The 26,221-nt window shown below is 43.9% G+C and overlaps 1 protein-coding gene across 4 annotated transcripts in view; it reads left to right on the top strand.

The window, feature by feature from the left end:
- Nucleotides 1-26,221, top strand: part of LOC135524034 (reelin-like) — a 298,396-nt gene that overhangs the window by 137,317 nt on the left and 134,858 nt on the right. For all 4 annotated transcript variants that reach the window (XM_064951167.1, XM_064951168.1, XM_064951166.1 and 1 more), the window contains exon 4: nucleotides 7,324-7,394. In XM_064951167.1, the coding sequence (XP_064807239.1) occupies nucleotides 7,324-7,394 (71 nt within the window). The remainder of the gene's footprint in view (nucleotides 1-7,323; nucleotides 7,395-26,221) is intronic.

Here is a 26,221-nt window from a genome sequence, read left to right as displayed (position 1 = left end):
TCTGCCGGATTCAACTGCCTGGCTGGGCTTCATCTCAGTACTGGGCTTCTTCTCAGTACTGGGCTGCCTCTCAGTGCTGGGCTGTCCCTCAGTCCCGAGCTGCCCTCAGTCCCGAGCTGCCCCTCAGTCCCGAGCTGCCCCTCAGTCCCGAGCTGCCCCTCAGTCACGAGCTGCCCCTCAGTCACGAGCTGCTCCTCTGTTATGTAGGGTTCTGGGTGAGGACTATTCGGCCATGGTCGGCGGCGAGGGTGGATCATCCCAGGACGCGAAGGGGAGGAACAATGACATTTATGAAGTGGGGTCCACGTCCGGAGCCGGAACCGCCACCATGGACAGACGCCCACCCGGACCCTCCCTATGGTTTTGAGGTGCGTTCGGGAGTCCGCACCTTAGGGGGGTTCTGTCACGCCTTGGTCTTAGTATTTTGTGTTTTAGTTAATTAGTTAGTCAGGCCAGGGTGTGACATGGGTTTATTGTTTGTTGTATTCTTAGTGGGGTTTTTAGTTATTGGGATTGTAGCTGATTAGGGGTGTGTGTTACATAGGTTTGGCTGCCTGAGGCGGTTCTCAATCAGAGTCAGGTGATTCTCGTTGTCTCTGATTGGGAACCGTATTTAGGTAGCCTGGGGTTCGCTTTGTATTTCGTGGGTGATTGTTCCTGTCTCTGTGTTAGTGTTCACCAGTCAGGCTGTAATAGGTTTCACGTTCCGTTTTGTTGTTTTGTATTTATTAGTTATTTCATGTATAGTTTCGTTATTTGTTTCACTAATAAACATGAGTAACCAACACGCTGCATTTCGGTCCGACTCTCTTTCGACAAACGAAGAACGGCGTTACACTGAGGTTGGGATAAATCTGTGAAATTGTGAAAATTATGATAATGCCCATTTAGTGTAAGAGCTGTTTGAAAGAAGTACTGAAATTTCAGTCTGTTTTGATGGGATGGAGTTTTGGCCTGCCTGGTGACATCACCAAGTAATTGATTTTATATGCCAATAAGAGAGAGTTCGAAACCTCTCTGCAATAACAGCTAGTTTTCAGTTTTCCCCTCCCCACCCAGACCACTCCCAGACAGTCCAAGCAAAATTCTAGCTTGAGAAATTGCTCTTTGCTAAGAAGCATTTTTTGTTTCTTATTGACCATTTTAATTTCAAACAATCACAGTAAGGTGCTTAATTGTTACCCAGAAATGATTTGATATTGAGATAAAAAAAACAGCTGCATTGGACTTTTAAAAGTGAGATTTTTACAGGACAGTTTCTTTAAAACTGCAAAATGTTCTCTGCCCCATGGCAAAATGTGAAGAGTTGCAAAACACTTTCACTTTGTAATATGTATAATTGCAGGAAATTCACTACAAAATACTGAAAAAATGCATCCACTGCCAAGAGAGGGGCACCAGTGCTTAACTTGAGCCAGATCCTCTCAGTTTTTTACAATTTGGTTCCAGAACACAATTTCCAGGATCCGGTGCCTCTCGTGGCATGAAAAATAATTGTCAATATTTGCAATGTAAAAATTTGAATAAAAGCCATTAGTGTGACTTCAAGTTGACCCCTCTGTGATTCTCCTGCCCCTTTGAAAAACGTAATATGAAAACATGCCTGATATTTTAAGAATTGAGTCATGTTGGCCAGGCCTGGGTTTATGGTTTGTGCAAAATTGTAGCTTATATAGACCAACACATTGGGCCATTGCTGTGGTGAGAGAGGTGTCTTTCTATGACCTCTCTCCCTCTCTCTGCTCTGATAGACATGAGCCTGCAACTCTCATCTCTCTAGCATTGTACTTTGGTGGGCAGGGTGCTGGAAGTGTCGCAGCACCCCTGATCAATTGTTATGGAACTACTGCTGTCTGTTCAGAAATACATTTAATCATTCAAAATACTACACCGGGAGTAGGCATATCATTTAGCCACAGAGGATCGATGGCTTATAAAAATAATCTATGCCTAGCTGTGGATTGTGTGTAGCCCAGTCACAAGGCATGCCTACAGTCGGGAACATGCAGCAAATCTGTCATTGAATAGCATGCAGTCAAAACAGGCATCGCAATATTTGAAATACAGTTACGGGAAAACACAGGTTGGAAAGCAAATGTATCAGGTTGAAAAGAAAAGAATAATCAGTATGTAGGCTGACAAATAGGCCTATTGAGCGAACCACATTGTTTTACAAAGTAAAACAAGAGAGACATAAGCTTTTAGCACCAGCGCATCAGCCAATCACTGGAAATCTCTTTTAGGACTATAATTTCCTCCTCATATTGTACAGTATGTGTGTCTCCACACACCTAAGTCCAGGCTATTGATGGATTCAAGACAATATTGTTATTCTTGATTTCAGATTCTCAGTTTGTTTTTGTCAAAGTAGCCTGTCATTTTGATAATTTGTGAGTTATAAAAAAACATTATGAGAGGTTATCCTCTTGAAACTCCCCATCCCGGATCCGGGATCGTGAATAAAGCCTAGACTTCCGGGGCCGACAGAGATGGCCGCCTCGCTTCGCGTTCCTAGGAAACTATGCAGTTTTTTGTTTTTTTATGTGTTATTTCTTACATTAGTACCTCAGGTCATCTTAGGTTTCATTACATACAGCCGAGAAGAACTACTGTATATAAGATCAGCGTCAACTCACCATCAGTACAACCAAGAATATGTTTTTCGCGACGCGGATCCTGTGTTCTGCCTTACAAACAGGACAACGGAATGGATCGCATGCAGCGACCCCAAAAAACGACTCCGAAAAAGAGGGAAACGTAGCGGTCTTCTGGTTAGACTACGGAGACGGGCACATCGTGCCCTACTTCCTAGCATTCTTCTTGCCAATGTCCAGTCTCTTGACAACAAGGTTGATGAAATCCGAGCAAGGGTAGCATTCCAGAGGGACATCAGAGACTGTAACGTTCTGTGCTTCACGGAAACATGGCTCACTGGAGAGACGCTATCCGATGCGGTGCAGCCAACGGGACAGAAACAAACACCTTTCTGGTAAGAAGAGGGGTGGGGGTGTATGCCTTATGGCTAACGAGGCATGGTGCGATGAAAGAAACATACAGGAACTCAAATCCTTCTGTTCACCTGATTTAGAATTCCTCACAATCAAATATAGACCGCATTACCTACCAAGAGAATTCTCTTCGATTATAATCACAGCCGTATATATCCCCCCCAAGCAGACACATCGATGGCTCTGAACGAACTTTATTTAACTCTTTGCAAACTGGAAACCATTTATCCGGAGGCTGCATTCATCGTTGTTGGGGATTTTAACAAGGCTAATCTGAAAACAAGACTCCCTAAATTTTATCAGCATATCGATTGCGCAACCAGCGGCGGAAAAACCTTGGATCACTGTTACTCTAACTTCCGCGACGCATATAAGGCCCTGCCCCGCCCCCCTTTCGGAAAATCTGACCACAACTCCATTTTGCTGATACCTGCCTACAGACAAAAGCTAAAAAAAGAAGCTCCCACGCTGAGGTCTGTCCAACGCTGGTCCGACCAAGCTGACTCCACACTCCAAGACTGCTTCCATCACGTGGACTGGGACATGTTTCGTATTGCGTCAAATAACAACATTGACGAATACGATGATTCGGTGTGCGAGTTCATTAGAACGTGCGTTGAAGATGTCGTTCCCATAGCAATGATTAAAACATTCCCTAACCAGAAACCTTGGATTGATGGCAGCATTCGTGTGAAACTGAAAGCACGAACCACTGCTTTCAATCAGGGCAAGGTGTCTGGCAACATGACTGAATACAAACAATGCAGCTATTCCCTCCGTAAGGCTATCAAACAAGCTAAGCGTCAGTACAGAGACAAAGTAGAATCCCAATTCAACGGCTCAGACACAAGAGGCATGTGGCAGGGTCTACAGTCAATCACGGACTACAGGAAGAAATCCAGCCCAGTCACGGACCAGGATGTCTTGCTCCCAGGCAGACTAAATAACTTTTTTGCCCCGCTTTGAGGACAATACAGTGCCACTGACACTGCCTGCAACGGATAAATGTGGTCTCTCCTTCACTGCAGCCGAGGTGAGTAAAACATTTAAACGTGTTAACCCTCGCAAGGCTGCAGGCCCAGACGGCATCCCCAGCCGCACCCTCAGAGCATTCGCAGACCAGCTGGCTGGTGTGTTTACGGACATATTCAATCAATCCCTATACCAGTCTGCTGTTCCCACATGCTTCAAGAGGGCCACCATCGTTCCTGTTCCCAAGAAAGCTAAGGTAACTGAGCTAAACGACTACCGCCCCGTAGCACTCACTTCCGTCATCATAAAGTGCTTTGAGAGACTAGTCAAGGACCATATCACCTCCACCCTACCTGACTCCCTAGACCCACTCCAATTTGCTTACCGCTCAAATAGGTCCACAGACGATGCAATCTCAACCACACTGCACACTGCCCTAACCCATCTGGACAAGAGGAATACCTATGTGAGAATGCTATTCATCGACTACAGCTCGGCATTCAACACCATAGTACCCTCCAAGCTCGTCATCAAGCTCGAGACCCTGGGTCTCGACCCCGCCCTGTGCAACTGGGTACTGGACTTCCTGACGGGCTGCCCCCAGGTGGTGAGGGTAGGTAACAACATCTCCTCCCCGCTGATCCTCAACACTGGGGCCCCACAAGGGTGCGTTCTGAGCCCTCTCCTGTACTCCCTGTTCACCCACGACTGCGTGGCCACGCACGCCTCCAACTCAATCATCAAGTTTGCGGATGACACAACAGTGGTAGGCTTGATTACCAACAACGACGAGACGGCCTACAGGGAGGAGGTGAGGGCCCTCGGAGTGTGGTGTCAGGAAAATAACCTCACACTCAACGTCAACAAAACTAAGGAGATGATTGTGGACTTCAGGAAACAGCAGAGGGAACACCCCCTATCCACATCGATGGAACAGTAGTGGAGAGAGTAGCAAGTTTTAAGTTCCTCGGCATACACATCACAGACAAACTGAATTGGTCCACTCACACAGACAGCATCGTGAAGAAGGCGCAGCAGCGCCTCTTCAACCTCAGGAGGCTGAAGAAATTCGGCTTGTCACCAAAAGCACTCACAAACTTCTACAGAGGCACAATCGAGAGAATCCTGGCGGGCTGTATCACCGCCTGGTACGGCAACTGCTCCGCCCTCAACCGTAAGGCTCTCCAGAGGGTAGTGAGGTCTGCACAACGCATCATCGGGGCATCAACTACCTGCCCTCCAGGACACCTACACCACCCGATGTTACAGGAAGGCCATAAAGATCATCAAGGACATCTACCACCCGAGCCACTGCCTGTTCACCCCGCTATCATCCAGAAGGCGAGGTCAGTACAGGTGCATCAAAGCTGGGACCGAGAGACTGAAAAACAGCTTCTATCTCAAGGCCATCAGACTGTTAAACAGCCACCACTAACATTGAGTGGCTGCTGCCTACACACTGACACTGACTCAACTCCAGCCACTTTAATAATGGGAATTGATGGGAAATGTTGTAAATATATCACTAGCCACTTTAAACAATGCTACCTAATATAATGTTACTTACCCTACATTATTAATCTCATATGCATACCTATATACTGTACTCTATATCATCGACTGCATCCTTATGTAATACATGTATCACTAGCCACTTTAACTATGCCACTTTGTTTACATATTCATCTCACATGTATATACTGTACTCGATACCATCTACTGTATCTTGCCTATGCTGCTCTGTACCATCACTCACTCATATATCCTTATGTACATATTCTTTATCCCCTTACACTGTGTATAAAACAGTAGATTAGGAATTGTTAGTTAGATTACTTGTTGGTTATTACTGCATTGTCGGAACTAGAAGCACAAGCATTTCGCTACACTCGCATTAACATCTGCTAACCATGTGTATGTGACAAATAAAATTTGATTTGATTTGATTTGATTTAGGCTCATTAGCATAACGCAACGTTAACGATTTCTGAAAATCGCAAATAAAATGAAAATAATGCGCCTGCTCTAAAGCTTAGCCTTTTCTTAACAACACTGTCATCTCAGATTTTCAAAATATGCTTTTGAACCATAGCTATTCACTAATTTGTGTAAGAGTATGCTAAGCTAGCTTAGCATTTTGAGTAGCATTTAGCACGCAACATTTTCACAAAAACCAGATAACCAAATAAATAAAATCATTTACCTTTGAAGAGCTTCAATGTTTTCAATGAGGAGACTCTCAGTTACATAACAAATGTTCAGTTTTTCCTGAAAGAATCTTTGTGTAGGAGAAATCGCTCCGTTTTGTACATCACATTCGGCTACCGAAACGAACCGAAAATTCAGTCACCAACAACGTCAAACTTTTTCCGAATTAACTCCATAATATCGACCGAAACATGGCAAAAGTTGTTTGGAATCAATCCTCAAGGTGTTTTTTCACATATCTCTTCATTGATATATCGTTCGTGGAAGCCTGCTTTCTTCTCTGAATTCCATGGAAAAATACTTGCAGCTGAGGTTTGCGCACCAATTTCGGCGCAGGACACCGGGCGGACACCTGGTAAATGTGGTCTTTTATGGTCAATCTTCCAATGATATGCCTACAAATACGTCACAATGCTGCAGACACCTTGGGGAAACGACAGAAAGGGCAGGCTCATTCCTCTCGCATTCACAGCCATATAAGGAGACAATGGAAAACGGAGCCTCAAAAATCCTGCTCATTTCCTGGATGCCGTTTCATCTTGGTTTTGCCTGTAGCTCACGTTCTAGGGCACGCACAGAGAATATCTTTGCAGTTCTGGAAACGTCAGAGTGTTTTCTTTCCAAAGCTACCAATTATATGCATAGTCGAGCATCTTTTTGTGACAAAATATCTTGTTTAAAACGGGAACTTTTTTCATCCAAAAATGAAATAGCGCCCCCAGAGTTTCAAGAGGTTAAAGTCTCCAGTTATCTAAAATAATGCAGAATTTCATGAAATGGTCACCCACCTTTTGTTCCGGCACTTCCCAGTTCACAAAGCACTGGGTGACACTAAAACGTTTTGCCTGTGAGGTAGGGGAGTGCCCCCAATCAAATCTTGCTGAGGGGCCCCAAAAGGCTAAAGGCGACACTTCAACACATACAGACAGACATACACCATTTAAAAAAATCTACTGGTGAATTAAGGCATCTGTTCAAAGTTAATCTTTATATTGATAGTCTCATCTTTACCCTCGGCACACTTTGACTTAATGCTCTTTCTGCATCTCCCTCTGTCTCTCTCCCTCTATCACCCTCTCTCTATTCCCGTCCCTCTCTCTATCGCCATACCTCTATCACCATCCCTCTCTCTCAGGGCCACTGCTACACATCGAGGACAGATTATCTTCAAAGACGCTCTTGCCCAGCAGCTGTGTGAGCAGGGAGGTGAGCAGCAGAGAACACACAAACACAAACCACAGACAGATGAACGATGATGTTTCAGCACTACAGATAGACTTTTGGGTGTGCTATATTGCCAGCTTCATTTCAGTTTATAGTAAACTCATATTTCTCTGAGCTGTACTGTTTATAGCTAGTACTCCACAGTCAGTTTCTCTCTGACAGTAATAAATGTACATTGACAGTGCTTTCCCATCATGCACGCTGAGTAGTGGTAATTACTTGTTTAGGATGAAGCAGACTTCATTATTCAAGCACCCTCTAACAGATCACTTCTGAAACACTGCCCGAGAGAGGTTTGCAATCAGAGGAAAATTAAGTGGGGTTTTCTTTAAGTAGGCTAACTCTGTTTTCACTCTCAAGTTTGGCCCTTAATAGCACTAGGCTATTTGTTTTAGGCCAGTAAAGTGAAGTACTAGTGGTGCCATTGAGACAGTTCACAGCATACTACTCAGCTGTCTGGACCCATGCCACTATGAAGATATGAAGCCTAGAGCCTCCACTATTGCCTGAAAGAGTGAATGAGTAAGAGAGACGGAAAAGGATTGAAGGATGAAGTTGTACTGTACAGTAGATGAAATGGATACACTGTCTGTAGTAAAGAGTGTACGAGATAGTGTGAGAGAAAGAACGAGATGGAGAGAGAGACAGAGATAAATAGAGAGAGAGAGAAAGATCTCCCTCTCCTTGCCCTAGGACCCTCTCAACATCAACTATACTGTCAGAGTGCCTAGTCGTCTCTGTTTGGCAAAAAACCTGTTTAGGTCTTTTCCTACCAATCTCCAGCATTACACACACACGCGCGCACGCACGCACGCACGCACGCACGCACACACAGAGAGAGACACAGAAGCCATGCAACCTGCTACCAACCTCAAGCATTACACACAGAGAGAGACACAGAAGCCATGCAACCTGCTACCAACCTCAAGCTTTACACACAGAGACAAGGGTGCCTGACTTTGTCTGACGGTGGGTGTCAAAAGCTTGGGAGGGTGGAGGGATCTGGGGGACCATTCCCAGATGGCATTTATTTGTTTTTTAGCATTCAAAAATATATATATCCTGCAATTTTTATGAAGAATCCATTTTTATGAACAGAACACAACACATTTTCTCAGATTTTGCTACAATTAATTAGATTGAAAAATAGTTTTAATGACTAGATTACTAATATACTCCCATCCCTGAAAATCCCAACAATAATAATAATTGAACAAGTCTGAAACCCTACCAACCCTGTGACTCCCGCCCCTTTTCTTGAAAATACCACCCATAATGATCGATTGACATATCCAGAACCAACTCTGTGACTCTCAAAAATATAATGCACCTCCCCTGACAATCCCAACTACAGTGACAAATTCACAGGCAAACTGTTAAGAACGTGGGCAGGATAACTCATGACAATGAGGAAATAAAAAAAAAATGGAGGAATAATATTGGTTTACCCAATAAGGATTTGAATTTTGTACTTGTAGGTTAAGAAAAAGCATTGTTTAATTGCACATTGTTTTCATCTTGTTTTTGCCACAAAGAATGTGATCACAATATCGTACAAAAGTGAGCCTTGATTTATCTTATATTCATTTTCTTTCGCAATATGGAAGTTTTTTCTGGTAGGGCATTGAACAAAACTGTCAACTTGAAAATGCAATCTGGAATTTGCATTTAAATTTGGTCATTGATTATGTTCACATAAAAAAATAATATAGCATTATAATTAACAAAATAGGTTATTTTGGCAGATATAAATAGTACCAGTCAAAAGTTTGCACACACCTATTCATTCCAGGGTTTTCTTTATTTGTACTGTTTTCTACATTGTATAATAAAAGTGAAGACAACAAAACTATGAAAGAACATATATGGAATCATGTAGTAACCAAAAAAGTGTTAATTAAACAAATAGAGAAATATTTTATACTTGAGATTCTTCAAAGTAGCCTGCCTTTGACTTGATGATTGCTTTGCACACTTGGCATTCTCTCAAACAGCTTCATGGTGTAGTCATCTGGAAGGAATTTAAATTAACAGGTGTGCCTTTCTAAAAGTTAATTTGTGGAATTTCTTTCCTTCTTAATAAGTTTGAGCCAATCAGTGTTGTGACAAGGTAGGAGTGGTATACAGAAGAAAACCTTATTAGGTTAAAAACCAAGTCCATATTATGGCAAGAACAGCTCAAAATGACAGTCCATCATCATTTTAGGACATGAAGGTAAGTCAATGTGGAACATTTCAAGAACTTTGAAAGTTTCTTCAATTGCAGATGCAAAAACCATCAAGCGCTATGATGAAACTGGCTCTCATGAGGACCACCATAAGAAAGGAAAACCCAGAGTTACCTCTAATGCAAAAGATACATTTTGGAGGAGGTGTGTTGGCGTGGGGATGCTTTGCTGGTGACACTGTCAGTGATTTATTTAGAATTCAAGGCACACTTAACCAGCATGGCTAATGCAGCATTCTGCAGTGATACGCCATCCCGTCTGGTTTGCGCTTAGTTGGACAATCATTTGTTTTTCAACAAAACAATGACCCAACACACCTCCAGGTTGTTTTGAGCAAGAAGGAGAGTGATGGAGTGCTGCATCAGATGACCTGGCCCCCACAATCACCCGACCTCAATCCAATTGAGATGATTTGGGATGAGATGGGCCACAGCATGAAGGAAAAGCAGCCAACAAGTGTTCAACATATGTTGGAACTCCTTCAAGACTGTTGAAAAAGCATTCCAGTTGAAGCTGGTTGAGAGAATGCCAAGATTGTGCAAAGTGCTTACATTGAAGAATCTAAAATATATTTTGATTTGTTTAACACTTTTTTGGTTACTTCATGATTACATATGTGTTATTTCATAGTTTTAATATCTTCACTATTATTCAACAATATAGAAAATAGTAAAAATAAAGAAAAACCCTTGAATGAGTAGTGTCTCTAAACTTTTGACTGGTACTGTATTTGACAACAAATCGTGAAGAAACAGAAAAATCATGAAAGTATGAGGAACAGCAAAAGTGTAGTCTCAACAAGCATATTCATTGACCGAAAATATGGTAGAAATGGCTTATTTGGTTGATTTTACTTACCAAGGCAAGCAGAGCTGTTTTTATCAAGATACAAATATCCTGTAATTTTTTTTCATTTGGCTCAAAGGTGCATAGAAACACAGCTTGGCTACATTGTAAACTCTTGATGTTGTCATTTACTTTAATAACTATTTCATTGGCAAAGTAGGGAAACTTAGGAATGAAATGTCAGCAACAACTGTGAGCCATCATTTTCATGCATAAAATAACTAATACTGAAAGAAAAGCATTGTCATTTTTAATTCTCTAAAGGTAGTGTGGATGACGTTTAAAAATATATATTATTCTCCATCAACAATCAGAAATCACCTGGTATTGGCAAGTATGGTAAGGGACTATATTGCCACTCCTTTGTGTCATATTTTCTATCTGATTCTGCAGAAAAAAACTTGTCCTCAGACCTGGAGGGAAGCCAAAGTTATTCCGTTACCCAAGAATGGTAACCAATCAATCAGCTTGCTGCTGACTTTTACCAAACTTTTTGAAAACATTGTGTTTCACCACATACAATGCTATTTCTATGTAAACAAATTAACAGTAGACTTATAGAGAAGGGCACTCAACATGTACTGCACTGACACAAATGACAGATGATTGGTTGAAAGACATTGATAATAAGAAGATTGTAGCAACTTGTACCAGTATTTGATATTTTTTACCATAACCTGTTGTTGAAAAAAAACGTATATGTTATGGCTTTTCAACCCGTGCCATTTCATGATTTCAGAGCAATCTATCTAATTAAACACAGACGGGGGATGGCGCCAACAGAGATGGTTGCCTCGCTTTGCGTTCTTAACAAACTATGCAGTATTTTGTTTTTTATGTATTATTTCTTATACAGTTACCCCAGGAAATCTTAAGTCTTATTACATACAGCTGGGAAGAACTATTGAATATAAGAGAAACGTCAACATAACAACATTACGACCAGGAATACGACTTTCCCGAAGCGGATCTTCTGTTTGGACCACCACCCAGGACAATGGATCAGATCCCAGTAGGCGACCCAAAACAACGGCGCCGCAGAAGCGGCAGACAGAGCGGTCTTCTGGTCAGGCTCCGTAGACTGGCACAACGCTCACCGCTCCCGAGTATACTACTCGCCAATGTCCAATCTCTTGACAACAAGGTAGACGAAATTCGAGCAAGGGTTGCCTTCCAGAGAGACATCAGAGATTGTAATATTCTCTGTTTCACGGAAACAGGGCTCACTCGGGATACGTTATCAGAGTCGGTACAGCCACCCGGTTTCTTCACGCATCGAGCCGAGAGAAACAAACACCTCTCTGGTAAAAAGGAGGAAGGGGGTGTATGCCTTATAATTAAAGAGTCGTGGTGTGATCATAACAACATACAGAAACTCAAGTAATTTTGTTCACCTGACCTAGATTTCCTTACAATCAAATGCTGACCGCATTATCTACCAAGAGAATTCTCTTCAATTATAATCACAGCCATGTATATCCCCCCCCCCCGTCCTCCCACCGTCCTCAAGCAGACACCTCGACGGCCCTGAAAGAACCGTATTGGACTCTATGTAAACTGGAAACCACGTATCCTGAGGCTGCATTTATTGGAGCTGGGGATTTTAACAAGGCTAATCTGAAAGCAAGGCTCCCTAAATTTTATCAGCATATCAAAAGCACGACCCGGCCTGTAAAATTCTGGATCATAGCTACTCTAACTTCCGCGACGCACACAAAGCCTCCCCTCGCCCTCCTTCCGGCAAATCTGACCACAACTTAATTTTGTTGCTCCCAGCCTATAGACAGAAATTAAAACAGGAAACGCCTGTGCTCAGGTCTGCTTAACACTGGTCTGACCAATCTGATTCCACGCTTCAAGATTGCTTTGATCACGTGGACTGGGATATGTTCCGGATATTCTCAGACAACAACATTGATGTATACGCTGATTCGGTGAGCGAGTTAATTAGCAAGTGCATCGGTGATGTTGTACCCAAGGTGACTATTACAACCTTCCCCAACCAGAAACCGTGGATTGATGGCAGCATTCGAGCAAAACTGAAAGTGCGAACCATTGCTTTTAATCATGGCAAGGCGACCCAAAACATGACCGAATAGAAACAGTGTAGCTATTCCCTCCGCAAGGCAATCAAACAAGCTAAGCAGCAGTATAGAGACCAAGTAGAGTCACAATTCAACGGCTCAGACACAAGATGTATATGGCAGGTTCTAAAGTCAATTACAGATTACAAAAAGAAAACCACCCCCGTCATGGACACTGCCATCTTGGGGCGGCAGGGTAGCCTAGTGGTTAGAGCGTTGGACTAGTAACCGGAAGGTTGTGAGATCAAACCCCCGAGCTGTCAAGGTACAAATCTGTCATTCTGCCCCTGAACAGGCAGTTAACCCACTGTTCCCAGGCCGTCATTGAAAATAAGAATGTATTCTTATTAACTGACTTGCCTGGTTAAATAAAGGTAAAATAAATAAAATCTTGCTCCCAGACAAACTAAACAACTTCTTTGCATGCTTTGAGGACATGGCCCACTACCAAAACCTGTGGGCTCTCCTTCACCTCAGCCAACGTGAGTAAAACATTTAAACGTGTTAACCCTCGCAAGGCTGCCAGCCCAAACGGCATCCCTAGCCGCGTCCTCAGAGCATATGCAGACCAGCTGGCTGATGTGTTTATGGACATATTCAATCACTCCCTATCCAAGTCTGCTGTTCCCACATGCTTCAAGAGGGCCACATTTTTCCTGTTCCCAAGAAAGCTAAGATAACGGAGATAAACAAGTAGCACTCACTTGCTTCATCACGAAGTGCTTTGAGAGACTAGTCAAGGATCATATCACCTCCACCCTACCTGACACAATAGACCTACTCCAATTTGCTTACTGCCCCAATAGGTCCACAGACGACCCAACCGCAATCACACTGCACACTGCCCTAACCCACCTGGACAAGAGGAATACCTATGTAGGAATGCTGTTCATCGATTAGAGCTCAGCATTTAACACCATGGTACCCTCCAAACTCGTCATTAAGCTCGAGACCCTGAGTCTCAACCCCGCCCTATGCAACTGAGTCCTGGACTTTCTGACAGGCCGCCCACCAGGTGGTGAGGGTAGCAAACAACATCTCCACCCCGCTGATCCTCAACACTGGGGCCCCACAAGGGTGCGTTCTCAGCCCTCTCCTGTACTCCCTGTTCACCCATGACTGCATGGCCATGCACACCTCCAACTCAATCATCAAGTTTGCAGACGACACTACAGTGGTGGCTTGATTGCCAACAATGATGAGACAGCCTACAGGGAAGAGGTGAGGGCCCTCGAAGTGTTGTGTCAGGAAAATAACCTCACACTCAATGTCAACAAAACCAAGGAGATGATTGTGGACTTCAGTAAACAGCAGAGGGAGCACCCCCCTTTCCACATCAATGGAACAGTAGTTGAGAAGGTAGAAAGTTAAGTTCCTCGTAGTACACATCAAGGACAAACTGAAATGAAGAAATTTGGCTTGTCACCAAAAACACTCACAAACTTTTACAGACACACAATCGAGAGTGTCCTGTCCGGCTGAATCACCGCCTGGTACGGCAACTGCTCCACCTACGACCGTAAGGCTCTCCAGAGGGTAGTGAGGTCTGTACAAAACATCACCAGGTTCAAACTACCTGCCCTCCAGGACACCTATACCGCCCGATGTCACAGGAAGGCCAAAAATATCATCAAGGAGAACAACCACCCGAGCCACTGCCTGTTCACCCTGCTATCATCCAGAAGGTGAGGTCAGTGCAATTGCATCAAAGTTGGGAACAAGAGGCTGAAAAACAGCTTCTATCTCAAATCCATCAGACTGTTAAACAGCCATCACTAACATTGAGTGGCTGCTGCCAACATACTGACTCAATTCTTTAGCCACTTTAATAATTAAAAATGGAAGATTATAAATGTATCACTAGTCACTTTAAACAATGCCACTTTATATAATGTTTACATACCCTACATTACCCATCTCATATGTACTGTATATACTATACTCTATACAATCTACTGCATTTTGCCTATGCCGTTCGGCCATCGCTCATCCATATATTTATTGTGTACATATTCTTATTCATTCCTTTACACTTGTGTGTGTATAAAACAGTTTTTGTGAAATTGTTAGATTACTTGTTAGATATTACTGCACGCTCAGAACTAGAAGCACAAGCATTTCTCTACACTCGCCTTAACATCTGCTAATCATGTGTATGTGACCAATAAAATTGGATTTGATTTAATAGAATCTTCGCTAATGTTAAACATGCATAGTGTCGTCTAACGCAGGGCAGATCCCTTGGCCCTCTACTCGTTTCTATTTTTACTAATGGCATTCAACAAAGCCTGTGTGTCTATGTATGCTTATGGTTCAACCCTATATGCCTCAACAACTACAGCTAGTGAAATAAAAAGTTGCATTCAATTTTAGAATGTGTGGCACCTTATTTACTAGTCCTCAACACCTCTAAAACTAAAACCATCGTATTTGGTACAAATAATACCATTGGTTCTAGACCTCAGCTGAATCTGATAATGAATAACATGGATGTTGAGCAAGTTGAGAATAAATTACTTGGTGTTACCTTAAATTGTTACCTTTCATGGTCAAAACATTAATTAAATTGTTGTAAAGATGGTGAGAGATCTGTCCGTAATAAAGAGATGCTCTGCTTTTTTGAAATCTCTCTCCACAAAGCAAGTCCTGAAAACTCTAGTTTACCTTATCTTGATAATTACCCAGTCAAATGGTCAGGTGCTGCAAAGAAGGACCCCGAAAAACTGCAGCTGGCCCAGAACAGAGCGGGCATGTCTTGCTCTTCACTGTAATCCGAGGGCTAATATCAATGCTCTGAATGCCAGTCTCTCTTGGCTAAAGGTAAAGGAGAGACTGACTGCATTACTTCTTATTTTTTATAAAAAACGTTAGTGTTGAAAATTCCAAATTGTTTGCATCATCAACTTACACACCACTCTGACACACACGTACCCCACCACAGACATGCCACCAGGGGTCTTTTCACAGCCCCCACATCCAGAACAAATTCAAGAAAGCAACCAGTATGATATAGAGCCATGATTGTATGGAACTCCCTCCCATCTTAGATTGCTCAAGTAAACAGTAAACCTGGTTGCCATACCGGGCCGTGATACTGCCCGACAGGATGCTTTCGATTGTGCATCTGTAAAATGTTGTCAGGGTTTTGGGTGACAAGCAAAATTTCTTCAGCTTCCTAGGTTGAAGAGGCGCTGCTGCGCCTTCTTCCCCACACTGTCTGTGTGAGTGGACCATTTCAGTTTGTCTGTTGTGTACGCCAAGGAACTTAAAACGTTCCACTATCTCCATTGCTGTCCCTTTGATGTGGATGGGGGGGTGCTATCTGCTGTTTCCTGAAGTCCACGATCATCTCCTTTTGTTGACATTGAGTGTGAGGTTGTTTTCCTGACACCACACTCTGAGTGCCCTCACCTATTCCCTGTAGGCTGTCTCGTCATTGTTGGTAATCAAGGCCACTACTGTTGTGTCGTCTGCAAACTTGATGATTGAGTTGGAGGCGTGCAAGGCCACGCAGTCGTGGGTGAACAGGGAATCCAGGAGGTGGCTGAGCACGCACCCATGTGGGGATGTTGTTTCCTACCTTACCTGGGGGCGGCCTTTCAGAAAGTCCAGAAGCAATTTTACAGGGCGGGTTTAAGACCCAGTGCCTCCAGCTTGATGGCGAGCTTGGAGGGTACTGTGGTGTTTAATGCTGAGCTGTAGTCAATGAACAGCATTCTTACATAGGTATTCCTCTTGACGTTCCTCTTTGAAGTGGGTCTAGGGTGATTGAGGTGGGTCTAGGGGGGTGGGTCTAGGGTGGCCGGTAAGGTGGAGGTGATATGATCCTTCACCAGTCTCTCAAAGCACTTCATGTTAACAGAAGTGAGTACTGGTAGTCATTTAGTTCCGTTATCTTTCTCTTCTTCGGTACAGGAACAATGGTGGCCATCATGAAGCATTTGGGGACAGCAGACAGGGATAGGGAATGATTGAATATGCCTGTAAACACACCAGCCAACTGGTCTGCGCATGCTCCAAGGGCGCGGCTAGGGATGCCGTCTGGGCCATTAGCTTTGCAAGAATTAACACGTTTAAATGTTTTACTAGCATTGGCCACAGAGAAGGAGAGGCACAGTCCTTGTTAGCGGGCCTTGACGGTGGCACTGTATTATCCTCAAAGCGGGCAAAGAAGGTGTTTAGTTTGTCTGGAAGCGTGACGTCGGTGTTTGTGACGTCGCTGGTTTTCTTTTTGTAGTCTGTGATTTCCTGTAGACCCTGCCACATACGTCTCGTGTCTGAGCCATTGAATTGCGACTCCACTTTGTCCCTGTACTGGGATTTTGCTTGTTTGATTGCCTGTTTTATGTTCCACCATATTTCCAGAACTCTTTCCATGGGTAAATGTGGTGGTTCGCACTTTCAGTTTTGTGCGAATGCCACCATCCATCCACAGTTTCTGGTTAGGGTAGTCACAGTGGGTACACCATCTCTAATGCACTTCCTTATTAACTCACTCACCGAGACAGAGTATAGATTGATGTTGTTCTCTGTGTGATCAAAACAAAACAATCTTGAGATCTTGAATCTTGAGTCCGATTGGTCACACCAGCGTTGAATGGTTCTAGTCTCTGGTATATCCTGTTTGAGTTTCTGCCTATAAGACGGTAGGAGCCAGATGGCGTCATGGTCGGATTTGCCAAAGGGAGGGTGGGTGAGGGCTTTAAATGTATTGCGGAAGTTAGAGTAGCAGTGATCGAGTGTATTACCCCAGCGAGTACTAGAATCAATATGCTGATAGAATTTCGGTAGCCTTGTTCTCAAATTTGCTTAGGTAAAATCCCCAGCTACAATAAATGCAGCCTCAGGTATATGGTTTTCAGTTTACGTAGAGCCCAGTGAAGTTCCTTGATGGCTGTCGTGGTGTCTGCTTGAGGGGGAATGTACACAGCTGTGATGATAACTGACAAGAATTCCCTTGTGATGTAATATGGCCAACATTTGATCGGAATGAATTCTAGGTCGGGTGAGCAGAACGACTTTCTGTATGTTGTTATGACTACATCATGAGTCATTAATCATATAGCATACACCCCCTCCCTTCCTCTTCCCAGAGAGGTGTTTATCTCTGTCGGCACGATGCATGGAGAAGCATGGTGGCTGAATCTATTCTGACAACATATCCTGAGAGAGCCATGATTCCGTGAAACAGAGGATGTTACAATCTCTGATGTCTCTCTGGAAGGAAACCCTTGCTCAAATTTTGTCTACCTTGCTGCCAAGAGACTGGACACTGGCGAGTGGTATACTCGGGAGCGGTGGGCAATGTGCACGTTTACAGAGCCTGGCCAGATTTTCCACTCCGTCTGCCCCTTCTGTGGCGCCGCTGTTTTGGGTTGACTTCTGCGATTAGATCCATTGTCCTGGGTGGTGGTCCAAACAGAGGATCCGCTTCGGGAAAGTCGTATTCCTGGTTGTAATGTTGGTAAGTTGATGTCGCTCTTATATCCAATAGTTCTTCCCGGCAGTATTTAATAAGACTTAAGATTTCCTGGGGTAACAATGTAAGAAATAATATATTTAAAAAAATACTGCATAGTTTCCTTAGGACTCGAAGCGAGGCGACCATCTCTGACAGCCCACGAGCTATCGGACATGCAGTTTTCTGCTAAGGTGCAACCTTTAGTAGGCTGATCGTTCTCGCAGTGGCAGACCATGTCAAACAACACCTGCACAGGATCGGTACATCCAAACATCACACCTGCAGGTCAGGTACAGAATGGCAACAACAGCTACCTGAGTTACACTAGGAACGCACAATCCATCAGTGCTCAGACTGTCCGCAATAGGCTGAGAGAGGCTGGACTGAGGGCTTGTAGGCCTGTTGTTAGGCAAGTCCTCACCAGAAATCATCGGTAACAATGTCGCCTATGGGCACAAACCCATCGTTGCTGGATCAGACAGGACTGGCAAAAAGTGCTCTTCACTGACGAGTCGTGGATTTGTCTGGTCGGATTCACGTTTATTGTCGAGGGAATGAGTGATTAAACTGAGGCCTATACTCAGGAGCGGGATTGATTTGGAGGTGGAGGGTCGTCATGGTCTGGGGCGGTGTGTCACAGTATCATCTGACTGAGCTTGTTGTCGTTGCAGGTAATCCCAACGCTGTGTGTTACAGGGAAGACATCCTCTTCCCTCATGTGGTAACCTTCATGCAGGTTCATCCTGACATGACTCTCCAGCATGACAATGCCACCAGACATGCTGCTCGTTCTGTGCATGATTTCCTGCAAGACAGGAATGTCAGTGTTCCGCCATGGCCAGCGAAGAGCCCGGATCTCAATCCCATTGAGCATGTCTGGGACCTGTTGGATCGGTGGGTGAGGGCTAGGGCCTTTCCTCACAGATATTTCAGGGAACTTACAGGTGCCTTGGTGGAAGAGTGGGCTAAGCTCTCACAGCAATAACTGCCAATTTGTTGCAGTCAATGCACAACAGAACTTAATTCAGCTGGTGGCCACACCAGATACTGACTGTTACTTTTGATTTTGACCCACAGACAGACACAGGAGCCATGCAACCTACTGCCAACCTCAACCATTACACTCACCGACAGACAGATGACCCAGGAGCTAGAGTGTGGGCTGGGGAATACAGATTTAGATATTATTATACATATTATTATGTAAAGAAGAGAAAAGGAGAGAGACAAAGAGAGAGGGAGGGAGAGAGAAAGGGAAAAAGAGGAAGCGAAAGAGATTGTGAGATGGAGCTAAGAGAATTTAGATAGATAGACTAACAGGTTCAGATGAAGAGAAGAAGAAACAAAACAGGAGAGAGAGAGAGAGGTGGAGAGTAAAGGAGGGAGATGAAGAAAGAGGTGGACAGTTTGGCAGTAAATTGCCGGTGTCAGTAATGAGAGCTCCTGTCTCTCCGGTGAAGAAGGGATGAGATGGAAGGATGGGGAGAGGGTGTTAATGAGAAAGTTGAAGGTCATAAATTGTGGGTGATGGCAGTTGCGGTGAAGAAATCAAGCACTACAAAAAGGAGGAAAAAGGAGGGAGGGAAAAGCATTTGAGAGGAGGATGAGTGTGAGCATCTGACCTCGTTACAGTCTAATTCCTGGACAGCCTATGTTTTCTCTCTTTCTGTGGTGGTCAAACACTGTCAGGGTGAAATCTGAATTACAAATGAGACGGGAATGTGCCAGGGGAAAGAAGGGAGGAGAGGATAGAGGATAGAGGGAAAATAGAGAGCGATGGAGAGGGTAGAGAGCTGATGGGATAGTGAGAGAGAGGGGAAAATAGAAAGAGAGATGGATAGATAGAGGGAGAGAGAAGGAGTTTAATGGTTTGTGGAGAGAGTGTATGTACATAACGATGTGGTCAGGCAACAATTGGAATTGTTCCACTGGCATAATGGATTGAGACGGGCTAATCTATCTCTCTCAGTTCACAGCCCTCCTGCCAAACCCAAGACACATGAATAGTCACATTGTGAATGTCCATAGCACTTTGAAATGACAACAAAGAAAGTTACAGTATTTCCATTGACCTTAGAGTAGGTCAGAGTTAGAACAAGATGTTTAGTGTACGGAGTGAAGGATTTGGTCGATGGTCTTTACAACATGGAAAAGAAAGTTCCACAAACATCTCTCCTTGTTGCAGATTTATTTGACAACATTTTAGCTAAAGAGCCTTTATCAGTTGTCCTTTCTAAGCAATAGTTAGAAAACTTGGTTTACATGCCTAGTCATCTTAGTAAGTTTCCCTTTGAGTGACAGAGGTGAGCCTGAGGTCTAAAGAACCTACAGAATCCACCCTATAAGTACTATATAAAACTGTCCCATATCCAGCCCTGAGAGTGGCATGGAGAGTGCAAACTGTACTGAGCAAAGTTTCCTTCCTGAAATAGAGTATTAGTATTCAAGCAGGCGCTTAAAGATACCAGAAGGGCTCAAGCCACTTCAGAAGTTCATGTGCTAAGACTCAGCTTTGAGGAGCAGAAGAAATTAAAGCTATCTAAAGCAGGGTTGTGATCCACAGAGGAGAGTGGGATGGGGGAGAGGGAGAGTGAGAGAAAGGAGCTGGGCAGGAGAGAGAGAGCGGGGGAGGAAGAGAGAAGGAGGAAAAAGGAGTGAGTAAGAGTGTAAATCAGAGCTGAAGGTTGAAGAACAAATGGACAGATTAGGAGAGAGTCAGAAAGAGCAGCGTTCACTACAGCCAAGGGTTTAATACAGTGAGGAGGAGGAGGAGGAGGAGGAGGAGGAGAGAAGGAGGAGGAGGAGGAGGAGGATGAGGAGGAGGCAGAGATGAGTGAGAGATGGGGAAAGGGAGGGAGCGGGGGGAGGGAGGGAGAACACAGAGGAGGCCAGAGAGGAAATATGGAAGGGTATAAGAATAGAGGAGATGAGAGGAAGATAGGGGAGGAGATTGAGAGTATAGTGCTAAAGTTGCAGGTCTTGGGTTTGGCAGGAGAGAAGAGATAGAGGCTGTCCAGGAATTAGCCTGTAACAAGGTCAGCTGCCCACACTCATCCTCCTCTCATCTGCCTCCCCCTCCCTCCTTTTTCCCATTCCCTTATTTTTGTAGTTGTTTGATCTCTTTACAGAAGCTGTGTATGACCTTCAACTTTCTCATCAACATCCTCCCTCCATCCTTCCATCTCTCCATCTCGTCCCTCCTTCACCGGAGAGACAGGAGGTCTCATTACTGACAACTCATATTCCTAAATCTCCTACATTATGTGCCTCTACTGGATGCCTCATTCATTCCCAGACTAAGTGAATAGCTGTTGTTTAGCCTTTTTCACTCTGGATCCCTTTAATGCCACCATGCAACTCAGAGAGACAGAAGCCGAGGAGGGGAAAAAAGATACGTCTCTCTGGCTGGGTGTTTGGAAATCTGGCCCAAACTCAGACACTATCGGTCCTGTGTGCTCCAGGAGCTGGTTTCTGCTGTGCCAGCACTCTCTGCCTCCTCCCTCTCTTCTCTCCCTCACTCCTCCCCTCCTCCAATTTCCCATCCTTACCCTTTGATCTACACCCAGTTTACCCCATAACTTTTTCACCAGTCAGAACAAAAATAATCCTAAATCGTATTCCCATTAGTGCACTTAAAGAGGCAATGAGAGTTGCTACATCCAGTAATAGCGCTAACGCAAGTTAGCATTGGCTCACGAAACTACTGCGAACTTCCTTCATACTGCAAGCAGAGTCATAAAAATGGTATCCAAAAGTTATTCTAACTGTGTAAGTAGAACAAGGGCTTAAATGCCAGAATCTTGCAGTATCCCTTTAACTTCTAAAAGTTCATGCCATTGGGGGGGCACAAAACTGCTTTCATGATTTTTTTCAACCGGAACCAGGTTATCTTCAGACAAGTCCCTTGACACCGTCATGAGAGTTTCCTATTTTCATAGTGGGGTCACATTAGTTTGTAGTCCAAACGAAGCGGACACTACAGACAGAAGTTGGCACATCGGCGGTACCAACTTCAGACGAGTCCCATGGGGCTTGTGGGGGTCATCGTGTTCATGAGAGTCTCATCTTTCCATAGACTGTATCAGGAGTGATTCAGGCCTAAATTATGCCTAATGAAGCTACTGATACCTCTCACCAAGTCACCTACTATCTTCCTAGCTCCATAAGATACCGTCATGAATTAACATGTCAATGGAGACAATATTGTTTAGGGGGCGTCAAACTGGGGATGCGTTCACCAGTGGAAGCTGGTGACTTGAAAAATTGAGGAGGATGGGAGACCAACAGTATAGGCGTGGAAAGCACAGAGACGGCAAAGTGTGTTTAAAAAATTTGGCAACCCCTAATTATTTTAACCTAAAGCATTTAATAAAGACATGTATAGTACAATATTATGGGGAAGGGGAATGAGAGGGATACTTACACCATGTTGGAAAGGGATCACAGCAGTGATTGAATGAGGGTATGAGGTATGAGTTGAGGTGTTCAGAGGCTTGACCAGTGCAGGACAGGATTTTACTGGGAAGACAAAAAACAATAAGACAACACAGTTAGACTAAAGAGCTAAGAAGTAGTTAGTCCAAACAATGAGTAAAATCATTGATGTGTAACAATGTGATTGTGTATGTGATTGACTCTAAATACTGTAATGAGAGAAAATTGATAGGGGTACTCACAGTGCTTGGAGGGGAAACATTCAATGGTAGTGGAGTGGTGTAGTCATCACCTCTTAATCAGGGAACTGGAGGGGACTTAGCTGTAAATGCAAATAGAAGATACATTCCACAGATACATACAGCTGCACCTTCGTAGGGTTGGACAATGAGTTTCTCTATGAAGTTAAACTCGGACATCTCAAAATTCATAAAGTCAAACACAGACTGTGCATCTCGCTCACTTGACACATCAAACTAGCTCAAGATACATTCCTGAATAAAGCCCTGATAGCTGACAACTGCATGCAGACTGGTGGCACCATAGGTCCCAGAGAGGTGGGGCAATTTTTACCTCCTGGGGCCTGGAGTTTTTCTTATCTGGTAACCTAACTAGCAAAACTCTGGACCCTGTCATGGAAATTTCCTCTATTTACCAAATCATGGGAGCAAACCACACACAAGTCAGAGTTAGTTATCAAAGTCCATCTTTAATTATATGAGCCTTATCACAACCTTGTGACTCGCAGATCAATTCAGTGTCTATCAATGAATTCTCTGAGAGTCCCTCACACATTGTTACTGAGATCCTTTATAGCAAATATACACATATCCAGACAGCATAGAAATAATTTATCATTCGGCTTTGTCTCCTAAACTATGTAATTTTCTCAAACTCAGAACCATAAACCAATCCTCCATATCAACAGGCATATATCAAATCCATCCTATCTTGACAAGATCACAGAGACACACTGACTGGCACACAGACATTGTGGAGCCAAGAGATACACGTTTGACCTCTCCCCTCTCTCCGGCCCAAGCAACTTAGTCTTGACATAGAACAGATACTGCATCCCCGCCCCAGTATTATACAAAAATAACATTCTGATGAGAAGTAACTTATATATGATGAATATAAAACATCTTACCTATGTTACCAACCAATTCTGATTATTCCCCATCAACCCTATAAGGTATGACAGTAATTAATCAGTTTAAAAGGTTTTATATGGGCTATGATGGGACCAGTTTTTTCTAATCAATTCACATGGTTTAAAAAAATTCATGAAACTGGAGGGATGAACCCATTCAAACTGCTGCTACCATATATTTGTTCATATAAATTATATTTTGGTGATTCTGCAACTATGGGCACTTCCATGTCCTCGGGTCAATTTTGGGAATTTTATAAAAAATGAAACAAATACAAATATTTGTATGTTAAGTTCACACTGGAATCAGCCCAAAACTTTTTTAAACACATCTCTATCATGTATTTTAGCTACATTTCAGATGCATTTAATACCTTAATTTCACTATTTTGCCCTTGTCCCTGACCCAGACTTTTAAGCTTCTACTATGTTTTTCTATGAGAAAACATTAATAATTACACATTATATAATGTTATGTACTACAGAAAGAGTCAATTTGGGAGAAGAAGGAGAATTTGGAGGAGAGAGAAATGGGGGAGTTGTTGAGAGGGTGGAGGACGCACGGATTTGGAATAAAGGAACGTGTTGTCAGTTTGGTGCCACCTGAGTCAGCTCCCCATACTCGTCCTGAAACGTGTGTTAAAGTTCCGGAAACATTGATACCAGCTATACACACCAGGTCTCCAATGTACCTTCACAACCCAGTGCATCCTGTGCCAACTCCTCGCACTCTCCCTAAAGTGCGCTTTCCCAGTCAGGTGTGTCCTGTTCCTGCTCCTCGCACTCTCCCTCAAGTGCGTGTCCCCAGTCAGGTCCATCCTGTTCCTCTTCCCCGTACTCTCCTTGAGGTGCGTGTCATCAGCCCGGTGCCACCTGTACCGGTCCCACGCATCAGGACTCCAGTGCGCCTCCACAGTCCAGTACGTCCTGTGCCTCATCCCTGCACTCACCCTGAGGTGTGTGTCATCAGCCCGGTGCCACCTGTACCAGTCCCACGGATCAGGCATCAAGTGCGCCTCCACAGTCCAGAGCTTCATTTCTGAGTCCTCTTCTGGCTGTTCCGGGTGGAGATTCTAACAGAACATGTCCAAGATGTTCAAATGTTCATAAATGACCAGCATGGTCAAAACAGGCAGAACAGTTGAAACTGGAGCAGCAGCACGGCCATTTGGACTGGGGACAGCAAGGAGTCATCATGCCAGGTAGTCTTGAGGCATGGTCCTAGGGCTCAGGTCCTCCGAGAGAGAGAAAGAAAGAGAGAGAGAGAGAATTAGAGAGAGCATACTTAAATTCACACAGGACACCGGATAGGACAGGAGAAGTACTCCAGATATAACAAACTGACCCTAGCCCCCCGACACATAAACTACTGCAGCATAAATACTGGAGGCTGAGACAGGAGGGGTCAGGAGACACAGTGGCCCCATCCGATGATACCCCCGGACAGGGCCAAACAGAAAGGATATCAGCAGGGATTCTCAGTCCAGAGTCTCCTGCGATGATCGATGTTCCGGAGCCTCTGGTGAGGATCCACAGTCTGGAGCTTCCGGCGATGCACGCCGCACCGGAACCTCCCCCGACGCCCTGCATCATCCATCATATATGCCCACAAGGCCTCTCCCCTATTGAGTCCGCACCTTTTTTTGGGGGGGGTCAACATTTGAAATGAATTAGAAGTTAGATCAAAAGCAGCAGAAAAAAGAGAATCTCCTCTACATGTCACGTAATGTCTTCCCCTTTGTCAAGGTTTCCCCGTGTTTTGGGAGAAGGCCCTCCTTCGCCTTCGCTGGCCCTTCTCTCCTTTCTGGGGAAGAGGAGGGCTTTCTCCACTATCACTTGGAGCCATAACTTGTACAGCCAAAAAAACTTGAACAGCCAGTGGTTCAAAACTTGTACAGTCGGTAGTTCACCTCAGGGAACATAATGTCGAAGTTCTGTGATACCTAAATGGAAATTTTGAACATTAAATTAGAACAGGTTACATAATAACACATATGGAATATGTATACTAGTAATTTAACATTCATTAATAAATTCAATTTATACTAACCATTTTTAGCGTACCATATATTATCGACCACTCCAACATTATCTCCTGTAAGGTTTTGCTGCTGTTCTCCCGAATCCATGAAAAGGACAGCAGACATGACATTTAGTTTCATTATTTGATTTTAATTTGAGTTAATTCTTGCATTTACTTACATATCCATGCCCCTCATGATCTTTCAGAAAATGGAATTCTGAGATCAGTGGCAGGGCCATCTCGCTTTTGGTGTCCGAAGTCGGTCTTAGTGGAGAAAGAATTATATCAGTCACTGCATACAAGTCCAGCTTTTTGATCAAGTTGATCATTCAGTGATCCTTGTTACGTGATCATTCTTAAAAGCCTATGCATCAATCTAAGTTACATAATAAAACAATCCCCATTAAAATCTGTCAATTTAAGCTAGAGATCTATTTTTTGCATGGGCTGCATCCGCTTATGTCCGCCTTCGCATCTGCGGTGGAAAGTGGCAGAGCTACAGCGCTGTTTGTCAGACCAGGAGAAATCCCGAAAATCAGTCTTCTCCTGAAAATGTTTGAAGTGGCTGAACGGTTTGGCC

The sequence above is a fragment of the Oncorhynchus masou genome, chromosome 31, assembly GCF_036934945.1.
Source record: "Oncorhynchus masou masou isolate Uvic2021 chromosome 31, UVic_Omas_1.1, whole genome shotgun sequence".
Lineage (NCBI taxonomy): Eukaryota > Metazoa > Chordata > Actinopteri > Salmoniformes > Salmonidae > Oncorhynchus > Oncorhynchus masou.
The sequence above is the reverse complement of the archived record's forward strand: the minus strand, read 5'-3'. Positions and strand labels throughout refer to the sequence as shown.